The 23,489-nt window shown below is 35.8% G+C and overlaps 1 protein-coding gene across 1 annotated transcript in view; it reads left to right on the top strand.

The window, feature by feature from the left end:
* BCKDHB (branched chain keto acid dehydrogenase E1 subunit beta) overlaps positions 1-23,489 on the top strand; it is a 108,683-nt gene that overhangs the window by 48,650 nt on the left and 36,544 nt on the right. The window contains exon 9 of the mRNA XM_021541604.4: positions 14,715-14,801. Coding sequence (XP_021397279.2) covers positions 14,715-14,801 — 87 coding nt within the window. The remainder of the gene's footprint in view (positions 1-14,714; positions 14,802-23,489) is intronic.

Here is a 23,489-nt window from a genome sequence, read left to right on the forward strand (position 1 = left end):
CTCAGTAGCCAAAAGACCATTAAACTTTATGGAAATTAATAATTGGAGGATGACTTTCATTGAGTACAAGTAGCACTAAGTGGCATATGATTCACCTCAATGTTTTTGAGCATTGGAAGAGGTTCTTATTTTAGTGTAGTCTAATCTTTTATTAGTTTTATCTTGGATATGGAAGACATGTGGACTGCTGGAAGATTATACTAGTGGCATTTGCCAGAAAATAGAATCATAGTTTCTAAAATTCAAGTCCATCTATTAAAGAAAAGATTGCTGAATATTAACCTTTTTTTTATATGACATTGTCAGACTTTTTGTTACATACAGTTGGTCCAGAAAACAGGAATAAGAAAACCTGCAGATTTATATAGACTTGAGTTATCATGTGATCTTATTCAGTTGATATTGAGAAATATTGTTTTATCTTTATCCCAAGCACTGCAGCTGTAGACCCTCTTCTGGGGAAAAAGAAGTTGTATCCAAATCAGTGGCTTCAGTGACAGACATCAAAAAGGTCAAATTAGTTGTTGTAAAAGCAGTAGAGTTCTTACTTAAATAGAAAACAGCTATTGTTTCATGGTATTTTCATGAAAATTTAAATGAAGAAATTATGGGCAAATTACTGAGTTTCTAAATCATCCACTCCATGTTGATGATTTAGAAATTCTAATGCCATAGTAGGACTGTTCCATGAAATGGAAGCCTGAAAAAAAACCTAGAGAACTCTCAGATATGTGTTCAATGGGTTTTGCATTTGGCCTTACCATCTTTTCCCTTCCAATGCAATGCTGTGAAGACACAAAAATGAATTTATTTCTTTACTTTGTCTAAGAACATTATGATAAATAATGAAAATTACTACATGAGGAATGAAACCTGTTTTTCTATGAATTTATATCCCATATTTCCTGCCTTCCACCATTCCATGTCCTCTGTTTACCCACATTAAGATGCTCAGCTCCGTTCTAAAATGGATGGCTAGACAAAAAGAGACAGGGACAATTTATTGGTGCTGACCAATAAAGAGCTGTGAGAGATATAGTGTTAAGTGCAGCTTGGTTTCATGAGGTTATGAAGTTAGTAGGGGTACTAATCTTCCTCATACAGACTGATTTTTACCAAGCCTTCAGGAATTTAATATTTTTAAGACTTGCATTTGGCTGCAAAATGTCTATCAGGATGCTGACAAATGGACAAAAAAATGAGCTGAGGTTGCAGGACCCTCATTTTTCCTGGCTGACAGGCAGAAAATTAATACATATCTTGAAAACAACTATTCCTTCTTCTGTAGGTTGAAGTAGGTGAAGTAGGGAGAGAGTGTAACTGATAGAAAAAAAATGGAGATTGTAGAAGAAATGACATGTGGAGTGCTGAGATGGTTTGAATGAAGAGAGCACAAAAGATAGAAGAGAGACTAGGACAAAATATGATGCTGAAAGAATGAAAGGAGAAGATGAATTGGTTGTTGATTTAGAAAAATAAATGGGAAGTAATACAGAAAAAATATATTAAGAACATAAGAGATACAGTAATTTTTAAAGCATAGATTTGAATGATACTTGGCACAAAATTTTGTAACAATCTATTATTCAAATTGTTATGTCTATCACTTCACCTGCTAATGCTTGTTTCTCAAAGGGGCTGAGGTGGCTCAGCTCTGATTTTCAGACCTCTATTTTATCATCCTGGTCTGCTTCATATTTTTGTTTGATTAGTTAGTGATTATTTTGCTCAGATCTTTCCCTTATATTGTCTCGTGCTTTCCAATGTAGTCTATGTTAGTTATTCAGATACTAAGTCCAATAAAGCCTAAGTGGGTTCAGCATCTGCAGTGAAATGAATTCAAATGTCTGTGATGAACTTTATGAATTTCTTCTATCAGAATTGAAAATCATTTAGGAAATAAGAATGAAGCAGTTGCTGGATGCAGAGATGTTGAAGCTCCTGCTTCTTTGAGATGTTTGGTGAAACAAAGTCTCACCGCTGTCCTGGTCATGCTGAAATTCCCAGTATGAGCCAGAGTGAAAAACGAGGGGTATACCACAAGTGGTATTGCCAGTACTTTCTCAGTTCCTTTCTCCATCCAGATATTTTCTTTCCAGAACTTGGCATGCCTTGCTATGGTATTTTCTTTTTTCTTGCTGTTCTTCATCAACATTCCTGTACTTTCCATTTTCCAGAATTCATGTTTTTCTTCTGTTTGTTCTGCCATGAACTTCTTATATTCTTACAGTCTTCCTCTTCATCTACAAATTTAAGAAACACCACTTTTATTTTGATCTTTCTCTTCAGGTCAAAGCAGGTTTTTTGCTGGGACACTCTAACTGTTGTTTGTCCTACATGGTTATTTGAATTGTGTTAAAAGCTACTGACCAATTCTGTGGGGGAAAATGAAAATATCATTGTCTTCAGCAATGAAATTTCAGTCTGTTTTACTTATTTTATTGGTGACCTGATGCTATTTTTCTCTTTTCTTTTAAAAACAGTTGTTGGCTTCTGACAAGTTTTCCAAATTATATAGTTACCTTCAGTAAAATTATTCTGAGGAGACTTGTTTTGTGGGCCATATCTGGCAGGATAGTGTTTTGCTTCTGGATGAATATTGCCAAGATTTGTTCCAACAGTGGTTTTGTGTGTGTACTGGGGCGTGAGTATGGCAGGGAATTAACTGGCCCATTCTTAGATCCTCCAGAATAGCTGGGGAAGTTCTTTATCTGGTGTTCTTCACAAAAAGTGTAGTACAATACTTGGATTAATAGAGGATTTATGGATCTTACAAATCACTGGATTGTCCATGCCTTTAAGAATTGCCCAGGATCCCATCTGTTTTTCTAGAATAAAAGAATAGCTGAGGCACAATTCATCCTCTTGTTTTATAACTTAGCTTCACTGTCTGCCTTTTTGATGTGACTCTACTTGAGAATCAGAGCATCTGGAAGAGCAAGCGTATTGAACAGAGAGAATGGTGGTGGTTGTGAAGAAGGGAGATAAATACGGCTAGCTAGAGGCTCTTAGTATTTCAGGGGTTTAGGTACCTTCATAGTCCTGGGGTTGATCCCTCTAAGATTTTAGGACATTTATCTTATGGAATGTGGGTGTTTTCCCTGCCTCTTTGGTTGTAGAAGACTCCAGTCTTTCCTCAAAGGTTATATTGGAGGAACCTCAAAAACACTCAGACTTAAAAGCTTGGATCTTATTTTTTTCAAAAAAGTATTATAAAGAATATGTACTATTACAGCCTGATTATTACAGGAATTTGAGGGACAGTTGAAATTTTCAAAACCTGAGAATATTGATAAACAATATGCATGTAGTTTCTGAAAGGCAAGAGGAGGGCTAGCTAATCTCAAATTTTAATTTATTAATAAACTTACAACATTTAAGGCCTAAAATAAGTGCTGGATTTGAACATGAATATAGAAAACTGAATATGCAAGTTAATTTACAAAGGCTCTATTTAGTATGTATAAGAATTAATTAAAACTCAGAAAAGGACTTTTCTACATGGAATATCAGCTGAATGTTGTGATGCCACACAGACTTGAAAGGTATCTTATGTGTCCATGAAGATTTTTGGGATGAAAAGGATTTCATTAGTTTAAAGGATCTCTTTGGTGCAGTATTGTTCATCTGTATTTCCTGAGACTTCCTAAAGACCTCCTAATTTTGTTCCCATAAACAGGGAACTAAAAGGTATTAGAGGGTGAAGGAAGGATAGGTCTATCCATGGTGTACTGGTGAAGGTTGGAAGCTGCTACAAAAGTTCCTGTTTTCTGAAGCCTTTGCTATTCACTGTTATGTTTTAGGTTATACACAAAGAAGGATTATTTGAATAGATGTATTTAATTGTGGTCAAGTAGACAAATACAGTTTAAAGTATTGAGGAGTCATGAGTTACCAGTCCAGTGGATTAATTAATATTTTCCTTGAGTTTAGTTGCCATTATACTTTAAATGTCTATTTAAGGAATCTGCTCATAGTTATTGCTAGAACACAATGACTGGGAAATCTAGAGGCATTTGGCTAAAAGAAGATTTTTTAGCATTCATGCTACTTGTTTCAGTAGTGTTAGCAGATTGTGTGTAGATTTCCTCAGAAGTAAACATACTCTTGAACCAAATATATATTAAAATTATTAATTGTCACTATTAAAGAGAGCTTCAAGTGCCAGCAAATAAGATGTGAAGAGGTAGAGTAAAAGAATGCAATAAAATCAGGGTAGTGTATCTGAAGTTATAAGAATGAGCCAGATGGGTTTTATTTTTAAATTTACTTTTGAATTCTGAATCTGTTTACATCCCTAACTAATTCAGTCTAGTTTGTATGTAGCAATTTGTCTTAAGGATATCAAAAATCCATGCTATGGAATTCCAGAAGTACTTTTTCTTTGCCCATCTCTTAATGAAGTTGATTAATGTGTTCTTAAATACTTTCAAGTTAAGTGGGAGTATCCATCTACATAAAACACCAATTTTCTTCACTGTCCCCACAATCCATGGCTGTTATTATCTCTTGTTTTCTCAGCAAATATCTGTTTTAGGTAGAATGATGTTATAAAATTATTACAATTTGTAGCAGTGTTTATTACAAGAGTAAGTTTACTGAAAGACATTGGAGAGTTAGTCACTACTTGACAGAATATTAGTCCTTTTAGCCTACTTTAACCCTCTTCTATTAAAAATTATACCAAACAGCCCAAACTTTATTGAGGTGCAACCTGCTGTGTGCCATACCTCATTTGTCTTTTCATGGTCTCAGCTATTTAAATTGCAAGTTCTTTGGAGAGGAATTTTCTGCTACTCTTCATATGCTACTTTACACACAGGGGATCTGTCTTTGGTTCTTGGCTTTGCAGGAGGCTTATAAATTTCAAGGTTGATCATCTCAGTCACACACTGATAATATTGTGTAGGACATAAAAGCCATGACTGTTTTATTATAATCTCTTCATTGTTTCTTAGGATGTTCAACTTAGCCTTGGAGCAACACCATTTGGTCTTGACTGCAATTTAAAAAATTTTCCATGTTACTTTGTAGTATCCCTGTGCTTGTTTACATTTTTCTTTATCTCAGCACCACCGTCTTTACACTACAGCATTGTTCTTGGTGCTACACAGGAAGAATCCACGTTAGTATTTTGGAATTATTTTTGGCATTTATAGTGTAAAATGATACATACTGGAATATTAAAATCCTGGTATGTTGAGTCAGTAAATTTATGGTTGTGTTAACATTTCTCTGCAAGATATTTCATATGTGCTTCCCTGCTGTGGTCATATTAGTTCCTTATGTACTGTTTCTGCCATACCTACAACTGGGGACAAGATCTGTTCTGATGTGGATTTCAGTATGCATCATCAGCATAACAATGGAAAGTCTGCCTCTGGGCACCACTGTGAAGAGCCTGGCTCAGTCTTGTTTGCACCCTCCCTTTGGGTGTGTACATACACTGATGAGGTCTCCTCTTCCCAGTCCCCTCATCCAGTCCTTTAATTATCTTTGTGGCGCTCTATTGGGCTCTCCAGTATGTCTATGTCTCTCTTACTGAGGAGTGCAGAACTGGATGCAGCATTCCAGGTGTGGCCTCACCAATGCTGAGCAGAGGGGCAGCATCACATCCCTTGTATGGCTGCCAGCACTGCTCCGAATGCAGCCCAGGATACCATTTGCCTTTGCTGCAGGGGCACATTTCAAGCTCATGGTCAATGTGGTGTCCATCAGGACATCCATCTCCCTTGCCAGGCTGCTTTCCAGCTGTGCAGCTCCCAGTGTACACAGGTGCCTGGAGCTGTTCCTCCCCAATGGCAGGATTAGATGCTTCCCTTTTTGAACTACATGAGGTTCCTGTCAGCCTATCCAGGTCTCTCCAGATGGCAGCACAGCTCCTTTGGCATATCAGCTGATCCTCACAGTTTGCTGTCATCTGCAACTCTACTAAGGGTATACAGTCTACCCCATTATTCAGATGCCCAAGAAGAAAACAGTAATATTTTCTAAATAATGATGTAGAATGCAGGTCTGAAAATGTGTATTGAGATTGCTGGAGTGCTCCCAGCTGTAGATCATCTTACACTCAGGCTGCTCACAGGTGCATGTCTTCTGCTTCAGTGAGTGCTTGGTTACCTTTTTGTGATCAAATGTAAGAAAATGTTATGTATTTCACAAAAGAGTTATCAGTACATGCTTTTAAGCTGTTTTTGATAAAACTATTGTACTTCATCCAAATGGAAAGTTTCGCGTGATTTCTGAGTGTGTTAATGAGATGAGGAAAAGTAAGCATGGCCTTGCTAAGGCTAAGTTGTGATTAATATCTGGATGTGTATGGATAAGGGATGAGCAGTGAATGACACCTTGACTGCAAGAAAGATTTTGATACTCTCAGAATACTCCTGTATCCAATGAACAGCTCTGGTCCAGTGGACAGCTGGGTAGGTAAAATACTCTTTGTGTGCTTGCATAGTCATAGTTAGTGGGTAGAGCACTATTTAAAGGACTGCAGGGATCTTTATCAGGGCCTGTCCTCCCTCCCTCCCTTCCTTCATCAATGCTACTGTTAGCATCATCCTCTTCTGCATTTGCACTGTTGAAATTATAGCCCAGCTTCTCTCTGTACTCTAAATTGTTTGCTTGTTTCTTCCCCTTCCTTTGAGGTCTCATTAGGATTTTCTTCCAGCTATATATTGCTAAGGAGTTGGTGAAAGAAGCAGCCAGGTAGAAGCACAGTTTGATTGATTGTTTAGGAGAGAACTGATTTAAAGGAGTGATGTAAAATAAACTTAAGTTTCTCTTTTTGAGCTTTGCTGCTTATTAGAAGCCTGTGTTCAAATGCATAGTATGCATTTTCAAAGATCTGAGTAGACAGCATGGCAGCTGTCTACAGCATATTACACTTGAGTACATGGTTTGATAATTTATTTGATGAAGCATTAATCATTTGGTTTCTGATAAACATCTTATTGGGCAGCAAATACACTTCTAATACTTCTCTTAATTTTCCTACATTTTTGTCCGTTGCAATAATACTTATCGTTGTAATGCATCAAACTTTGTTGATTTTCTCTATTATCTGGTCTTTTATTGTGATTTGCAATCAATTGGAAAGGAGGTTAGACTAACGAAATTTTGGGGTTTTGTGTGGTGGTTTTTTTATTTGGTTGTTTCTCTGGGGAGAGAGTGTTGTGGGTTTTGTTTTCATCTTTTACTCTAGAGAAAGCAGGTAAAGGTATAGAGACAGTGTCAGAGGAAGGTTGTGTAGCAGGACAGCTTCTCAACACTCTGTGACAAGGGAACTTTGTCACAGTTACCTGTTAGTGTTGTCTTGTTTGTTTTGCTTCTTCTTGATAGAAACCCAAATCAAAGTGTCTTCATCTTTAGCTCTTTGCAGTCTGGAAACCGTGAAGGATCTGCTTGCCATCATTCTTGACATATAAGTGAGTTATCTCAGATCATTTTGCTTTGGGGGAGACTCATTCTGTGCTTCCAAAGCTGGCAGCAGGTCTGAGCCTGTCCCAGCAACTTTGGCTGTGCCATCTGCAGTCAATGAATTCCAGACTTGTGGGTCAGAAAGCACAGACCTCGGTTGCGTCAGCTGAAAAAGGAGACAGGAGTGGATTAGAAGCCTCAATTTTAGTTAAGTAGTAACAGGAAGACTAAGATTTGTGCTCTGCTAATATGGGTTAGCTCAAATTGGCAACTGTTTAGCTGTTTGTCTCAAGCTAGAAAGGTGATGGACTTGTTTTCCATTCCTTGCTGTTATTCAGCATACTAGTTTCTTACAGAATTGCCTATGGTTTTTTCATTTTATTGTTTGAGAAGTTTTGGATAAAGATTTTTCTTTCCAATTAGATTTATCTTTGATCTTCATAGATGGTGGCCAGTGTTAGGCTAAGATTCTCTGCTGTACAATTTCAATACTGTGATATTTGTTATACTTAAGAGAATCTTAACAGAAGGAGGGTAAGGCTGACTGCCTTGTTACCAGTAGTTGAGAAATCTCATTCATGCTTTGGGCTGTTGAACTGTTAAAATAATGGTTTTTCATGTAATTTGTTTATCTGGGAATTTTCTTGGTTGTACTGAAAAATGACTCAATGAGTTTCAGTCAGTTTTTGGAAGTGTAGCATAGACATTGTGATAGAGTACATCTCTCATTTTCCTTCTCTGGAAATCTAGTTCTGTTGAAACCCACAGCAAATTGTTATTTTGTTTTCCTGTTTCATTTTTCCTTCAATGTTAAGAATTATTTTTTGTTGGTTGGAGCTTTAAAGAGGGCATGCTTTTCCTAGTTTTCCTGCTTCTATGAGAAGCCACTCTTGGGCTATGGTTTGCAAACTAGAAAATGTTTGTTAGGAAGTGGCAGGATTTTCTTGTGTCCAGGCTACTAGGACACAAACTGTTCCCCTTCCTTTCTATTCCTTTTCTTCAGACCCTAGGGGGAAAAAAAAAATAATGCTTGAGGATCTGTTTTTTTTGGTTTTCCAGAGATCCCAAAAATACAGTGGGATTTGTCCTCTGGGATGTCTGGAAATTGGGGATGGAATAGCTGCATTTTCTAATACTGTCAGTATCACATGCACAAACAATTCATTGTAGCTGGGATGTGTCATCCTGTGGATCTGCATGTGCTAAGTGAATGTAATCCTCAGTGATTTGTCTGGCAGATTATGTTACATATTACTCTGTGGGAAGTGCTGAAGAGAAATCTGGGATCTTATTTCTATTCCTGTGCTTGTGGTGTTCAGTACCAAGAATGCTGCTATGCAATTTGTTATTGAAATATTAAAGGGAAAGTAGAACTAATGGGTTGGGGAGAGTAGCCTCCCTCAGGTTTTATGTTTTCCAAGCACAAATTCATTAAAGCTGGTCTAAAAATGAAAAAGAAAAATGTTTTTCAAGACATTTGTTGAAACTTTACCAAGTAAATTTTTGTTAAAGCTTCCACATTAATTTGTTTTAAGCAAAAGTACATAACAATTAATTTTCTTTTTTATAGAGTTTTATAATTGCTTCATACATGCTCAGTACAAAATGGAATACAATAAAAATATAATTTCAATACTTTTCCCAGCTTTTAAAAAATTATTGTGGAGAGCTAGTTTTTTGTTTATGCAGGACATTTTTATAGTCTCTAAAGAACACAATCAAAAGTATGCAAAAATTTAAAGGGGAAAGTGAACATAATTTTAAAAAATCATTTTCTGTAAGAAATGGAAAATCTGTTTTTTTCTGAGAGCAGAATTTTCTTCTTAAAAAAATAGCTAGCTTACCATTGTGACAAAACAACAGCTGTTTATAAGAAAAGTTTGGCTTTGATAATTTCTCTAAAGGCCATATCTGTGTTAGTGAAGCAGCTGGTTACACTGGTAGTTGTGGTATTGCTGTATGTGGAGACCAGTAGTGTTACATGTGGCTTAGCATCAAACTCATTTTGGTTGGCTGCTTTCTCCTAAGTAAGGGAAGGACATGTTACTGGTAATGTCAGCACTTGGATTTCAAAGTGCTTGCAAGTGCCAGGCTTACGTTGTTTTCTTCTGTCATTGGTGCCTGTAGGAGAGGAGAAAACTTCCAACACAATGAATTGAGAGTTGAACAGAAAAGTGATTATAGAAATTCTTGGATAGAGAGTGTGGTCAGGGAGGTTGAAAACAATTTTTTCAACTGCCTCACTATAAAAACACTGGGCTGCATCTCAGAAAACCTTTGGAGTGCACCCTGAAAGCATTTGTTTTGCAGAAGAATTCGGGTTTTTTTTTTACATTTCCTTATCAGATTGTGCTGTTAGCCTTTTGCTCTGATGCACTGTCAATTGTCATTTTTGTGGATGACACCCATGTAAAACAGAAATGACAATGAAATTGAGGTGGAAAAGTATAGTCAGTATTGGTTTCTGTTTTTTGGGGGTTTAATTTAATTATTTAAAGCCCTAGAGTCTCTTCTCTACTGACTGAATACAGCAAAGGTGACATTGGTGTGCCATAACCTGGGTCTCTGCTGCCTTCCAGAAGGAGAGAGCACTGCTGAAGCTTTTTCTGTGCAAATCTTGATGTGCCTTCCATCTTGAAATCTGTCTCTGAAGTGGTGTTTGCTGCTCTGTGCTAACTGTACAGGATAAATCAGATTGTCCCCTTCAAGTGACTTGCCCAGTAACACTCTGAGTTGAGATGTCAGGGGTGAGCTGGGAAAGAGGTGTTCTGGGCAGGGTAGGACCTCTCCCTTTTGGAAGCCCAGGGTTTTATCATCTGAACTTGGCTGTGATAGCACAGAGTGACTATGGTGCAAAGAAAAGCCATGCTTTCTAAGTGCCTGGATGTTGCCTCTAACTTCCCTTTATGGTCTGTTACTGGACATGGCAAGAAAAAGACTGAATTTTCTTTTAATTTGATGAGATGTGATATACATGCAGAATCTCTTGGTGCCCTCTGAAGTATATGTGGACTTTAAAGATCAGCAAGCAACAACTTCTAGTTGTAAAGAAGAAGCATTTTTATCAGTGCTAATATTTTAAGCCATACCACACTTTTGAAGATACATTTTCAAAAGTACTCTTCATGAACTGCAGAATGTGCATACATTTCAAAACCTTAATTTTTTACTTGGGTAAGAAACTGTAAAGACTGTGGTTTTGGAAGACAGAATGAAAATGTTGAGAAAATCAGTCTCTTACAGAAATACAGGTTTTTGGTTGTGAGGGGACAAAATACATTGTTCTTTGAAAGATCATCCTTTTCTCTACCTAATCCAGACTAATAAAATCACTCCATCTGTCCACCTTCAGAAAAGGTGGTAAAATGATAGGATTCTATGCTGGCCAGTTTGTTACACTGTGCATTTTATGCAGTTTTCTCCAGTTTCATGCAGTGGTCTGAAGGAAGTCTGAAGGTTGAGGAGTCCCTTACCTGATGTTATTGAGCTGCATTTATTAGTTCTCTAAATGCTCTTCTGGATTTTGGGTTTTGTTTATCCTGGAGATGATCACCTCATCTAAATTAACAGGAGCTAATGTTTTGCCATAGATTTAAAAGGTGAAAAGAATGTCTTATAAAAGAGCAATGATACCTGCAAATAATCACTATGTCTGCTGTGCCCTGTAGATAGTAGAGCAGCTAGTTTTGAAATTTGCACTTTTAACTGGTAATTATTTTGCTTCCAGGAAGTAAGGTTAAATTTTCATTTGAAGATATAGAAATTAAATGTCAGCTATTCTAGAACACTATGAATGTATTTGCCAGGGTTTGCTCTAAGCTATGCTGACTGAAATATTTTTTCATTATAATAGATATTTAAAAATTGTGTCTACATGAATCCCATCTGCTATTGTCTGCTCTTTTTACTGTATTCTGCTGTCATACATAAGATAGAAAAAACAATGTAATAATTAAAATTAAGAGGGCATACAAAGATTAATATGTTTGCAATATGTTTGCTAACTGAAAGTATTTATTGACCAGGAATTTCTTAGTCTGATACCTTATGGATCAGTTTTTCCATCAAAAAACCTGTATTAAATTAATTGGGGAGAATGATCTGTAAGCTCAAAAGACACTAGCAAGAACAAAGCAGCTATTCAAAAATAATTAGAAACACAGTTCAGTGTTGAGAATATTTAATAGGTGCTCAAAAATAAATTTTCATAGTTTGAAAAGTAAGACATTAGTAGTGAGCTGATTCGTAACTGTGTGGCATAGAAAGGCAATGATAGTGAATGGAAATAGTCTCAAGGTCCTGCAAAGTTGGATTTTGCACCTGTTTTTAAAATATTTCTATCAAATATAAGGAAGACATTGTAAACATTACTGGTAAAAAGAAGTGTAAGAAACAGCTAAGAAACAGATAAAACAGACAGTTACTGATAAAGAGAAGATAAGCTCATTAACTGAGCTAAGTTCAGGCACATTCAGTATATCCAAATACGATTTTGTGTCTTGAAATAATAAAGGCACACTATATTTTCATCTTTATTTCAGGAAGCCATTATTTTAGCCTTCTTTCCCACAAGGAGGCAGTTGCAGTTATCACTAAAAGCTGGACTTTTCCTGTTAGGCTGCAGCTGCATTATCTCTGCATTTGATGGTGTTGTGAATAAATCTGGAATGCTGGTTCCAGATGGGTGTGCTTCAAGAAAGACATAGAAAACTGAAAATTATTCAGTGTAGGGTTTTAAGAATTATGAAGGAATTGGAAATGTGTTGTTTGCTGAAAGATTTAGAGCTCTTTCTGCTTAATTTAGCAAAATCATGGTTAAGAGACTATTTGATCACAGTCTTAATGTATTTATTTGGGAGCACAAATGTGGTAATAGAGAGTGCCTTCTTCTAGCAAACAAATCACGAAGCAGCAGCTTTGAAATTGTCAGACAAATTAATTTGGAAATAGGGTGCAAAATTTTAACCAGGAAGGAATGTAAAAATTGTAACAATGTACCAATAGGTATGACTCATTTACTAGAAATACTTAAGGTTGCTTATGTTCCTGAAAAACACTGGGTTAGTTTGGTTCTAAAACACTGAACCTCTGCATGATTTTATAGCAGAAGTGATACATATAGTGTGTTATAGTAGGGCTGAGATGTGGGCATGCAATGCTTGGTGATCACAGTTGCTTGTTCACTCTTAACAAGCACCCGCAGACATGGACTTCCTTGAAGCCTGTGGGAATCATATGTAAAAACAAGGATTTCTCACACTGTAGAAGCAGGTTACCAAGAAGAGATTATTTTTCCCGTCCCTCTGACTTTTCTTTATTTACATGTATTCAATTTGAGAACAGATTAAATAAAAGTTATTAATTATTCAGTATAAAATACCATATTGGATTCAAGAAACTGGAGATGCAAAAATAACTGGAGACTGAGACACAGTGAAGGAACACATTAAAGGTCCTTTTCTTCTTCTTCTCCCTAAACATTAAATTATCTCTTTGGGGAGATAATTTACTGGACTGAGGGTTTATTGGTCTGACCCCATGTGAATTTTCCCATATGCTAATAGTGTTTGTTTACAGTCTATTATCCTCTGAGAAATAAAATCTGTAACTTTAATCACAGCTTGTAATGTATCAAAATGAATGATACATTCAGTTCAAATAATGAACCTCTCAGAACAAGTATATGCAAAATAATCTTTTTTTAAAATAAAGAGGATTAAAAAAAACCTGAACAACTGAAATGAACTTTAACATTGATTTGTTGTATCAGTTTTACTATAGCAACTTGTGTGATAGCAATGGATTGTATCAGTTTTAATCATATCAACTTAAAATGGAGCGTACATTTTGTTCATCGAACTGTTGTTCTGATGTACTGGACAGATTTATAGTGCAGTTAATACTGCTGTTCCTTTAGATATGAGTTTCCAGTGCTGGAAAAATACCCTAGAAATCAGCCTATGTAACTGGATTATGTTCCAGCTGTTGAAATTACTTTTTCTGTCTTGTTTAGCTCAGAATGTTTTCAAACCACTTTGTAGTACAGTATATGGAACATGTTCGTAGCCTACGAGTTGCCAGTACATCTGTGCATGAGCTGCTTAGAGCCACTGATTGAGTCATTGGTAGAAAAGCAAAAGAATTAGTAAAATACTTGAATCAGAGAGAAAGCTGCGTAATTAGGGCATTGCTTTTATGTATCCTATCATGTAGATTACATGGAGCTGTCTGACTGAGAGTGTGCTGGTGTAGACATTAAATTAAAGATCACAGAATTCAGAAGGTCTGATCTGATACCAAGCACTGTCTTAGGCTTTTCCACTTGATGGATAATATTAGACCAGCAGTACACTATGTACTTATCTTAAATATCAGACTGTAACTGTTCTTGAAAGATAAACATACACAATAATCTGATTTTTTTCTGACATACATATCTAGAAGTTTATGAAAGATTTTGTGTCTTTTTATTATAACAAATTTAAAATGCATATCATGGAAGCAGAGACTTTGCTATCATATTTCTTATTAAATGCATCTGATAGTATTTGTTTCAGGCAATTTAGCATAGTTCCAATAAACATCAATATATTTATGTGCAGTGAAGCTTTATATTTCCCATCAGATTAAAAATATTTTGCTTTCATTGTTACCTGTTGCAATCAACACAATTTTGTTTTTTTTGAGCAAAGATGGTTAGGTCATCTATATATATACATAAAAACTGCACAAATATTGACATCTAAAATTAGAAAATGGTACTTCTACTTGCCATGTAAAATTTAAATATGCAGCACTAATCCACATATTTCTTGCTAAAAATTTTACTTAGCAATTTAACTTTCTGGAAAGCAATAGTTCATGACTTTATATAGGATCTATTTGTGCAGCAATATCAGTGAAGAATTTCTTTGTATATGTGTACTTTAGTATTTTGAGGACTGAATTTTTTACTTGCTACTTGTTAAAATCCTTATTCTATTTCAGAAATGTTACAGTTTGCACTGATAGAGTAAATTAATATGAAATGGGTTTACATTTATTCTTGATACTTGCTTAAAATTGAGTGGAAAATGTGAATACTTTTATAGTGAGTATAAAACCATCCTATGAATGACTCAGTTGAGTATTTTAGGATAATTTATTATTCACTGGAAATGCAAGAGGGGAAAAGTAGCTGTGTTCTAACACTGTGAACAAATTCACATATTTCATATATTCCACAAGTAGTACAAGTAAGAAATCACAAGAGCTGTAATTTGATGACATTTTGGTCATTTGATTTTTCTTTTCAGTCGGTGGCAAAGACTGGGCGATTGCTGATTAGCCATGAGGCTCCCTTGACAGGAGGATTTGCATCTGAAATCAGTTCCTCAGTTCAGGTACACAGATTATTTGTTTTTAAGTGTTCTGTGTGGATGAATATGTTTCCCTGTAGAAGAAGTACTTAACACTACATTAAAAGCTTTTGTGTTTTTTTTAAATTATTCTTTTGCAGTTTTGTGGATGCTTGTCTTTCTTTATCTGAACAGCTGAGAAATCATGTATCTACTAGGCACTGTGCATAGTGTCTGCTAAGCTATAAATTTAACTTTCACTGCAAAGCAGGGACAATGTGCACTGTGAGATGTGGGGGAAAAAACTTCATGTGTTGTCTGGTTTTAATGTTTTTTTTTTTCTCCTCATATGCTTATCCCTTGAGCTTCTTAAAAATACATTCTAGGAATGTTGAAATCAGACAGAGAAAAAGCATTCAGGTCCAGTACAGTATAACATCGAGTGACATGCAGTGTTCAGAGGCCTCCTGAGAAAAGTCTGCAGAAGTTGGCAAGTTTGTGGTGATGCTCATGCATGTGTCAAGCTCATATGCACAGAACAGCTTGGAAAGGCTGAGATGTACATCAGTATCAGTTACAGCTGGAGTATTAGGTTTTGGAAGTCCTTTTGAGCTTTCTGATGTGTTTTATACCTGTACCTCCTTGGAAATTTTCCCCTTAACTTGATTTCTTTCCTGTGCACATCAGTGTTACTGGCTTATATAAACATCTAGATTAAGTGTGTCCAACACTATCTGATGACTCCTTTTTGATTATCTTAGGATAGTTAAATTATAGGACTAGAGTGAAATTGGATTGTAAAATTCACAAAATATAAACTATGTAGGCAGTAACTAAAGCTTGGTAATTAGCCTTTTTATGAAAAGGAATAGAGTTATTAGTTCTGGGAGTGTAATTCTGAATTAAATATGCAGAAGGCATCAGAATATTATATTTTTTTGTCTTTGTGGCATAGTTTCTTTTAAAGAGTAGTTGTACTAGTGTACTACGTACTAATGTATTACTACATTACTTTTAATGTAATTATATGAAGGTAAATTCATTTTTTTTCTACCAAAATGTTTACTCCATTAAGAACCAAATATTTGATTTCATGGATACCTCATAGCAGCCCTCCAGTGTCTGAAGGGAGCTTACAAGGAAGCTGGAGAAGGGCAATTCATCAGCAACTTTAGTGGTAAGAGTCACGGATTCAAACTGAACAAAGGGAAATTCCTGTTAAATATATAAAAGAAATTCTTTATTGTGAAGGTGGTAAGGCACTGGAACAGGTTTCCCAGAGAAGCTGTGGATGCCCCATCCCTGCAAATGTTCAAGGCCAGGTTGGATGGAGGAGCTCTGAGCAGCCTGGTCTAGTTGAAGATGTCCCTGCCCATGGCAGGGAGATGGAATGAGAAGAAGGTCCCTTCCAACCCAAACCATTCTATGATTCCATTATTTTTCATCTTTTTAAATAATCAGTATTTGAACTCCTTTCTTTAGTAGGTAGCCTCCGATTAAACTAGGACTAATAATGCCTGCTAATAATAATGCCTACTAATAATAAGGTACTGCCTGCTGTGAGTGCAAGGAATTAATTTTCTTTATAAAATCTCACAAAAATGTGAAATAGGCTCAACAAAAAGAACCTGTCTTCTAGCATCTTGTATTATTATCAACACTTGAGGAGAAAACTATTCTAAGGTGAGCAGCAAAGTCAAAATCTACGATACAACAAAAGAAAGCATATGTGGTGGATAAAAAAGTGAGCTGAAAAAAACAACTTATCAGGAAATATAATTGGAAAAATATTGAATGTCCAATATATTGCTAAAATTACAATATAAGTTTTTAATTCTGACATACACTGAGAAAGACACCTGATTGATCCTTCTAGAGATAATGTTCTTCATATCAGAGATATATCTGTCACATATCACTTGTTTAGAAAACAAAGTTGAAAGTGCTTTAGTAAAGGGCTATTTATCTCTGTCAATAGTGAAAGAAAATACTTGTTTTATTATAGTTGCTCATAATTTTATAGTTGTCTTTCTTAGTAAACTAAGTTGTTTGTCTTAAGAAACATTGGTGTATTATGTATGCTCCTCAGAATAAATTTTAATATAACTCTTTGGCATTGCATTTGTCCATGACAAGTTTCTTTCATATAAATTGCTTGACTTGACTCTGTGTTGTAACCATATGGTCATTACTCTGTATATCCATTCTTGAAGATTCTATCATCCATACTAAATTGGATTATATGAGTACTTTATAGTATTTTGATGAGTACTTTAAAGATTATACTGCAAAAGAGATTAAAATAAAAAGTTACAATTTTTAAAAGAACAGTATTGCTTTAGGCATAATAAAGACCTTGCTTTTCTTATTCAGTTAAAAATCTTGATCTCTTAATGATCAAGTTAAGTCTGTATGCCTAATATCACTGTGCTGTAAAAATTAAAACAAAAAGTGAAATTCTCTTTTGCTGGATACAATGCATACTGAGAATGCCAAAAATTGGGGATTGCAGTTGGCTTTAGTTTCTTCTTACACATGGAAGCAATAAAACTTCAATAAAATGTGTTCAGTTGGATTAGATGGTTAGTTTCCATATTGTTATTCCATCCATGCTGTGAGGTCTAATCACAGAAATAAGGTGAATAGAAGTATATAGGCTATTTTAAAAGTTAGTGGTCACATACACTTGATGTGATATACAATTCAAGGAAAAGAGATCAAATGGTTATGATGATGGCTTTCACTCACGAACTATAGGAAAAAATGTATTGAATGCTTTCCTTTTTGCATATGAGAGATTAAAAGCAGCATTTGGAGAGCATGTTAAATCAGATTTGTTGTGTGTTGAGTACAGGATATTTTAAAGGGGTATGTTACTGCACTATGTGGTCATTTACTCTACTTAGACATAAAACTAAAACCAAGAAAAGATGGTGTACTTAAAACTCTACATGATACAACTTTGCCCTTTGCTCTCAAAGGGTATTCTGAAGTGAGCAACAGATACCAGCACAAATTAAATACAGGTACAGTTAAAAGTCCCAATAGTTTATATTCTGTATAAAAGCTTGCAAAACTGTCATATTCAGCAGAGGAAGTATTAAACTTGCATAAAGCACGGTTTGAGAAGCATTGGGAGAGAAGCCCACTGACATGTCACTTCCAAACTAATGAAGAATTGTGTGTGGAAATCATCAGTACATTAATCATTTGTAATACACAGAAATATAAACCCAGTAACTGTGTCCTGTTTAAAAACAAAAATTAAAAAAAAAAGAAAAGAGAGAACCAGGCAGGATGGAGACAGCTAGCACAAAGAGTAAGAGACTCTTTGGATTACTTCACAGGGTTACTGTCTGCCATCACTGGGAACTTGTTACGGCATGCAGGAGGAAGCATTTTGGGATCATATAAGCCTTGTGGTATGTTTAGAGAAGGAATCAAAGCTGGAGAGATGTGGGGGCCAAGGTGGATTGGGGAAACACAGATATGGAAGAACAGAAAGGTATAAAATGGAAGCTTGTATTGTGGCTTCAATAATATGATGGTTGCTATTTTCTGGTAGGGCTGAAATAAATTCAGGGAAGTAGCATATACTCTCTGGCAGTGATCCTGCAATACAGGAAATGTACATCTCAGGAAGATCTTGGTGGTTTTATACCCATTCTCTACAAGTAATGGCTAAAGTTTGTAAAAATAGAAAATTACTCTAATAATTTTTAATGTTTTAATTTAAGGAGTTTAAATTTTCATTTAGGAATTTAGATTTTTGTGTACCTTGATGCCATTATAGCTGAATACACCATGAAAATATATGCTCTTATTAAAGAAATGTGTAAGAGTAAAGAAATTTGTTAGCTGATCTGGTAAAAGTCATTGCTGTCTATACAGTAATAAGTCAGCGCATTATTTTTTGGAGACAGGTGCTCAGATGCATCATTCTTGCAGGAACTGAGCAATTCTGATTTGTGTCCCTGTCTTTAGCACAGTCTTTTCTTACTGCCTGGTAAGCACTTTGTCCTTGGGCATCTGCCTGCACAGGGGATATTGGGTCAGCTACCAAAGAAATGTTCAGGTGGACAGGTGAAGGCAGCTCAGTCCTCAGGAGCCTTTCCAGAGGACTCAGCATGTTTCTCAGAATTACACAGAAGTATCAGTCTTCCAGAAGACTGGTATCAATCAGAAGATAGGACTCAGAAAACTCAATGAAATAACCTATTTCTGAGAGCTGAGTTACATGATCTTATTTTTTCAAATCTTGCATTCTGTATCTACAAATTGGATATAACAGTATTTGACTGTTTGATCAGTGGTGCTTTAGATTTATTCCTCCTGTAGCAAAATAAGGCCCAATCTCCAGTAAGTGGTGTAATTTCCTGCTAGAGTGTGGCATTAGGGAAAATTATTAGATGAGCTGGTTTTGTGAGAAGCATTTCAGGAAAAGTGGGTTTATTGTGAAATACCTTTCAAACACATAAGAGTTCCACAGCAGTTTTATCCTAAAGCAGGTTACCACAGGAAAAAATGTGCCCAAAAAAGTTAAAGAACAAGAAAAAAAAAAAGTAATTATTTCAGCAGTATGAACATTTAAAATAAAATAACCTGGTACTGACTGATATTAAACAGGAACTGTGTTGAGTAACTATTATTTTACAGAATCCTAATGAAAAATTTCACCTTTCCAACAAAATGCTTTCAGAATGTTTGTCCCAAATACTTCTTCATACCAGTGCTTTATCTATCTTTAGAATTTGGGATGTTGAGATATTCCAAACAGTTCCATTATTTTAGTTTTCTGTGAGTAGAAGTTAAAATGGGATTTCCCAAGGAAGTCCTCTGTGGGTCTCTGTGGTGCTTTGAGGAAGTGAATGCAGTGCAGTACTTAAAAATACCCATGGGATCAGGTTTGACTTTCAGATTATGTAGCTGTGTTTGTACTTAGTGCCAAAGGAACTAATGAATAATTTTGGGATTGATTTTGAAGTTATGGTGAATAGCATCAGATTTTGTGTTGGTGCTACTTGAAACCTTATTTTAATGAACAGGCTGTAAACTGGTATTAAAGTTGGACTTTATTGAAAGCAGTGATTCTGGTGTAACTGTTATTCATTTATAGGTGACTGTTTTCATTCTCACAAGGTGTATTGGAGCAAATTGCCTTTTGAGCTGACCTTTGAGACATAATGGAATGTGTATGTGTTAAGAAGCTGGAGGAGCTTGAGGTACAAATTGTTAGAACTACATAATTATGGAAATGAAGGAAATTTTAATTGTTCTCTATTCAGCTGGAGAAATAATAAGACTCAGATGTATTTCTCTGAGTTGATTAGAAAAATAATTGATGCCAGCCTGGACAACTTTTCATAGGACACAAGCCCTTTTCACTGAGTACCATTTCATGGAATGACTAAAGAAAGAGGCTCTGGACTAAATGTTGCATAAATATCAAAGGAAAAGTCTCACTAAAACATGTAGGTACAGCAGTATGGTTGTTCATCTGATGTAAGAAAATTACTACATCTAAATTGATATTTTTTAACTCCCTTTGTCACAATTACAATACAGTTAATCACAATTACAATAGGCAGTAAAATTGGAAGATATAAAATATTGACACAGTGTAGTCCTTCATTTGTTATCCTATTTAACTTTCACTAGCATTCTTTTGGCACATCTAGCAGCATAAGCTACAATATAAATGTCTGGTTTTATAGATCACACAATAGTTTCTGACAGTAGGAGTGATCTAGAGAATATTGGTATAGATATAAAGAAAAGCTAAAATAAATACAGGCAAATAAATCCAAGGTGGTCATAAATTGTTCAGCAATTATGAACTAAAATGAATAAGGATTTGAAAGAAAATAAAATCAAAGTATACAGAAATAAGCCATAATGATGAAAACCAATAAGACTATTTCTTAAGTGAGGGATTGAGAGCAGTAAGGGATATACCAGCATAAAGTTGCCATTCAGTGACTGGAGACAAAGGTACATGAAAATGTTGCCTGTGTTAATTAATTGTGACTCTAAACAGTTCAGCAAACTCCCAGTTTATGAGGTAGGATGAACTAGAAGAATTTTTTGCTATGCAAATGTGAAATCTTGCATAGGACTGAATGTCAGCATATTTTGTTACACAATGTAGTAAATAAGGGTGAATAGACAAAATGTTACAAACCCAGGGTTTCTCAAAGGAAATGAAGCTTTGTTATTCATCTATTTAAAAAAAATGTTTATACTCTATGAAAAATATTTGAAAAATAAGATTCAAAAGTTCAGTAAAATTGATATTTAAAAAATCCTCTTTCAGTTTAGGAATTTGATGTATGAGTTTAATGTGAATCATTTTAAGTAATTATCAAGCTAGGAGTTATTTTTTACGTTAAAAGAGCTTTCCAAAGAGCTTGGATATAGCAGTAAATATTTAGCAATTTTTTTGTTTGTTTTCTTTTGTAAATAAGAAAGAAGAAATTCTGTGCCTTGTACTACACTGTGTGCCCTGTGGAGGAGCATTGCTCTTCACTGCTATAGTGCCTACGCAGTCCTGGGCTTGTGAGCAGAACTGTTGGAATTTGGTGGTTGTGTTTGTCAGGCAGAGATGGCATTTTCCTGAACTTCTATCACATTTAATAGAGAATCAAAATCTAACAAGCAATGCCTCTTCACAGGGTAGTGCCTGGGATTTTCTTCACACTAAATCTTTGAGGCCAAAATTATTTTGGATGTTACACAAAAGTCTCTTATTATAGTTTGAATCAATGCATTTAAGTGTCTTAATTTTCATTTGCCTTATGTTCTGATACCTATACCCATACAGATGTCTTGGTTAATAACTAAGAAATGCAGTGGAGGATGTGAGAAATTCAGAGGATTTTTTTTGATGTTATCATGTCATAAAGTCCAATTTACCCATGAGAATTTATGCATACATATTTAATTTTAGTGAACATAAGGAAGAACAAATTCTACAATGAAAATGGCAAATTATTGTAGTAGTGGCATATGTTATACGTTCAGCTGCAAAGAACTGTTGTGTTCTCTCTAGGCTGGAATAAATTCAATACTGAGCAGAGAAAAGTGATTTAATGAATTCATTCAGCCAAATATTGGACAGGACACACTATTCTGTACTGTGCAAACCTCCCAAATAAGTTTCTTAAAACAAGCACTGCCCCCCCCAGCCCCCCAAATCCTGAAACAGCATTCAACCTTGGGAAATGAAGTGCTCAAAAATGGTGGTGGATTTTCATAAAATCAGCCCCAGAATACACCCTCTAAAGGTGTAAACACTATTTACATGTCCAATTAGTCCAGTCTCTATACATAACAAATATCGAAATGTCTTTATTCATCTGCAGCTTAGCTTCAAGTGTCTCCAGCTTCTGTGAAGCACTCCATGAAGAAGTCCACACAGGAGAGGGCATGTGGGCTAAGATAGTCCCAGCCATGAGGTTGCTTGTGCACACTCGCTCCCCTTGGCTTTGGGCACTGTGGCATTCCATGTGTGAGAGGACATGAACCAACGCCTTGCCTTCAGGTGGTGTTTCAGTCTGCCACCTGTGGCATGTCCTTCTGATAGCAAATGATTAAACCTTGTTTGAATCCCACTGGCACTGATTTGGACATGGATTTCTGCACTATGTGATTGTGCCCCATCTACTTGGCTTTGGGTCTGTTCTGTCTAAAAAATATGGGTTGGGATAAGCTTTTCTCATGTGCTATGGGGCTCAAACTGCTTCTTTACATGAAAAATGGGACAGGAGCTTGGCAGTTTTCATAGGCACGCAAAGGAGAGGAGAACTAGGTGCTGCCTCACTAAAAGTCTGTAAGTGAGAGAACAAGTCCAGCAGTAAGGTTTTGAGGGACTGTTCCCAGTATATGTGGATAAATGCCCACTCTTTTGGAGTGTGCAGCACATGCCAGCTTTGCTGCTGCAGGACCAGAGTTCACAGATGGAAAGGATGGGTTGGAGGAGAGTTGTGTTCCCATGAATGCCTCATCATGGATAGAACAGGGAAAGCTCAAGCCAGTGATCAGCTTGTGGCTGCCTGCTTCTCCAGGCTATTTATGGTAGGCAAAACCCTGCAAGATAGGCACTTTTAACAAAAGCATTAAACTGAGGAAAGAGCATTTTAAAACTTGGGGTTAAATTGAATGTTCTCTGTGGAGTTACTTATTTTCAAGTAAGTAATGTACTGAGCAAGGACTTTTGTGACTGAAACAAAATAACCCTTTCATGTCCTACTTTCAACTATATTGTGTGTTAGGCAGAGGGCAGAATTTCTTCCAGTTGCATCAAACTCTGTCTTCACCTGTCAGAACTGGTTTTCCTTGCATTAGTGGGGTACAGAAGTGTGCAGCCAAGTACTTTTATTTTTAATTGCAAATTCCTGAAGAGGCACAAGTTTATCCCTGTTCAATATGAAGTGATAAAGTGGCAGAATATGCTGAATGTCATTGTGGTTCAGTGAAATCAAAAATTTTAAGTATTGAACAATTCAGTGTTTGATTCACCTTAATTAATCAAGTGTAGAGTATAAACTGTTCTCTTAGTGTATCCAATAAGGACATTTTTTCCATGTTCTGATATTTAATTTGGCATGCAAATGTTCATATGCCTGAGGCTGAGCTCCAGCATCATTGTCCTGCTGATACATCCGTGTTCATTCATTGTGATTTATAACTTTAAACAATGTGTTTAGTCTTCTATATGGTAATTCTGAAAAAGGC

Source organism: Lonchura striata, chromosome 3, assembly GCF_050655825.1.
Source record: "Lonchura striata isolate lonStrDom1 chromosome 3, ASM5065582v1, whole genome shotgun sequence".
NCBI classification, from domain to species: Eukaryota; Metazoa; Chordata; class Aves; order Passeriformes; family Estrildidae; genus Lonchura; species Lonchura striata.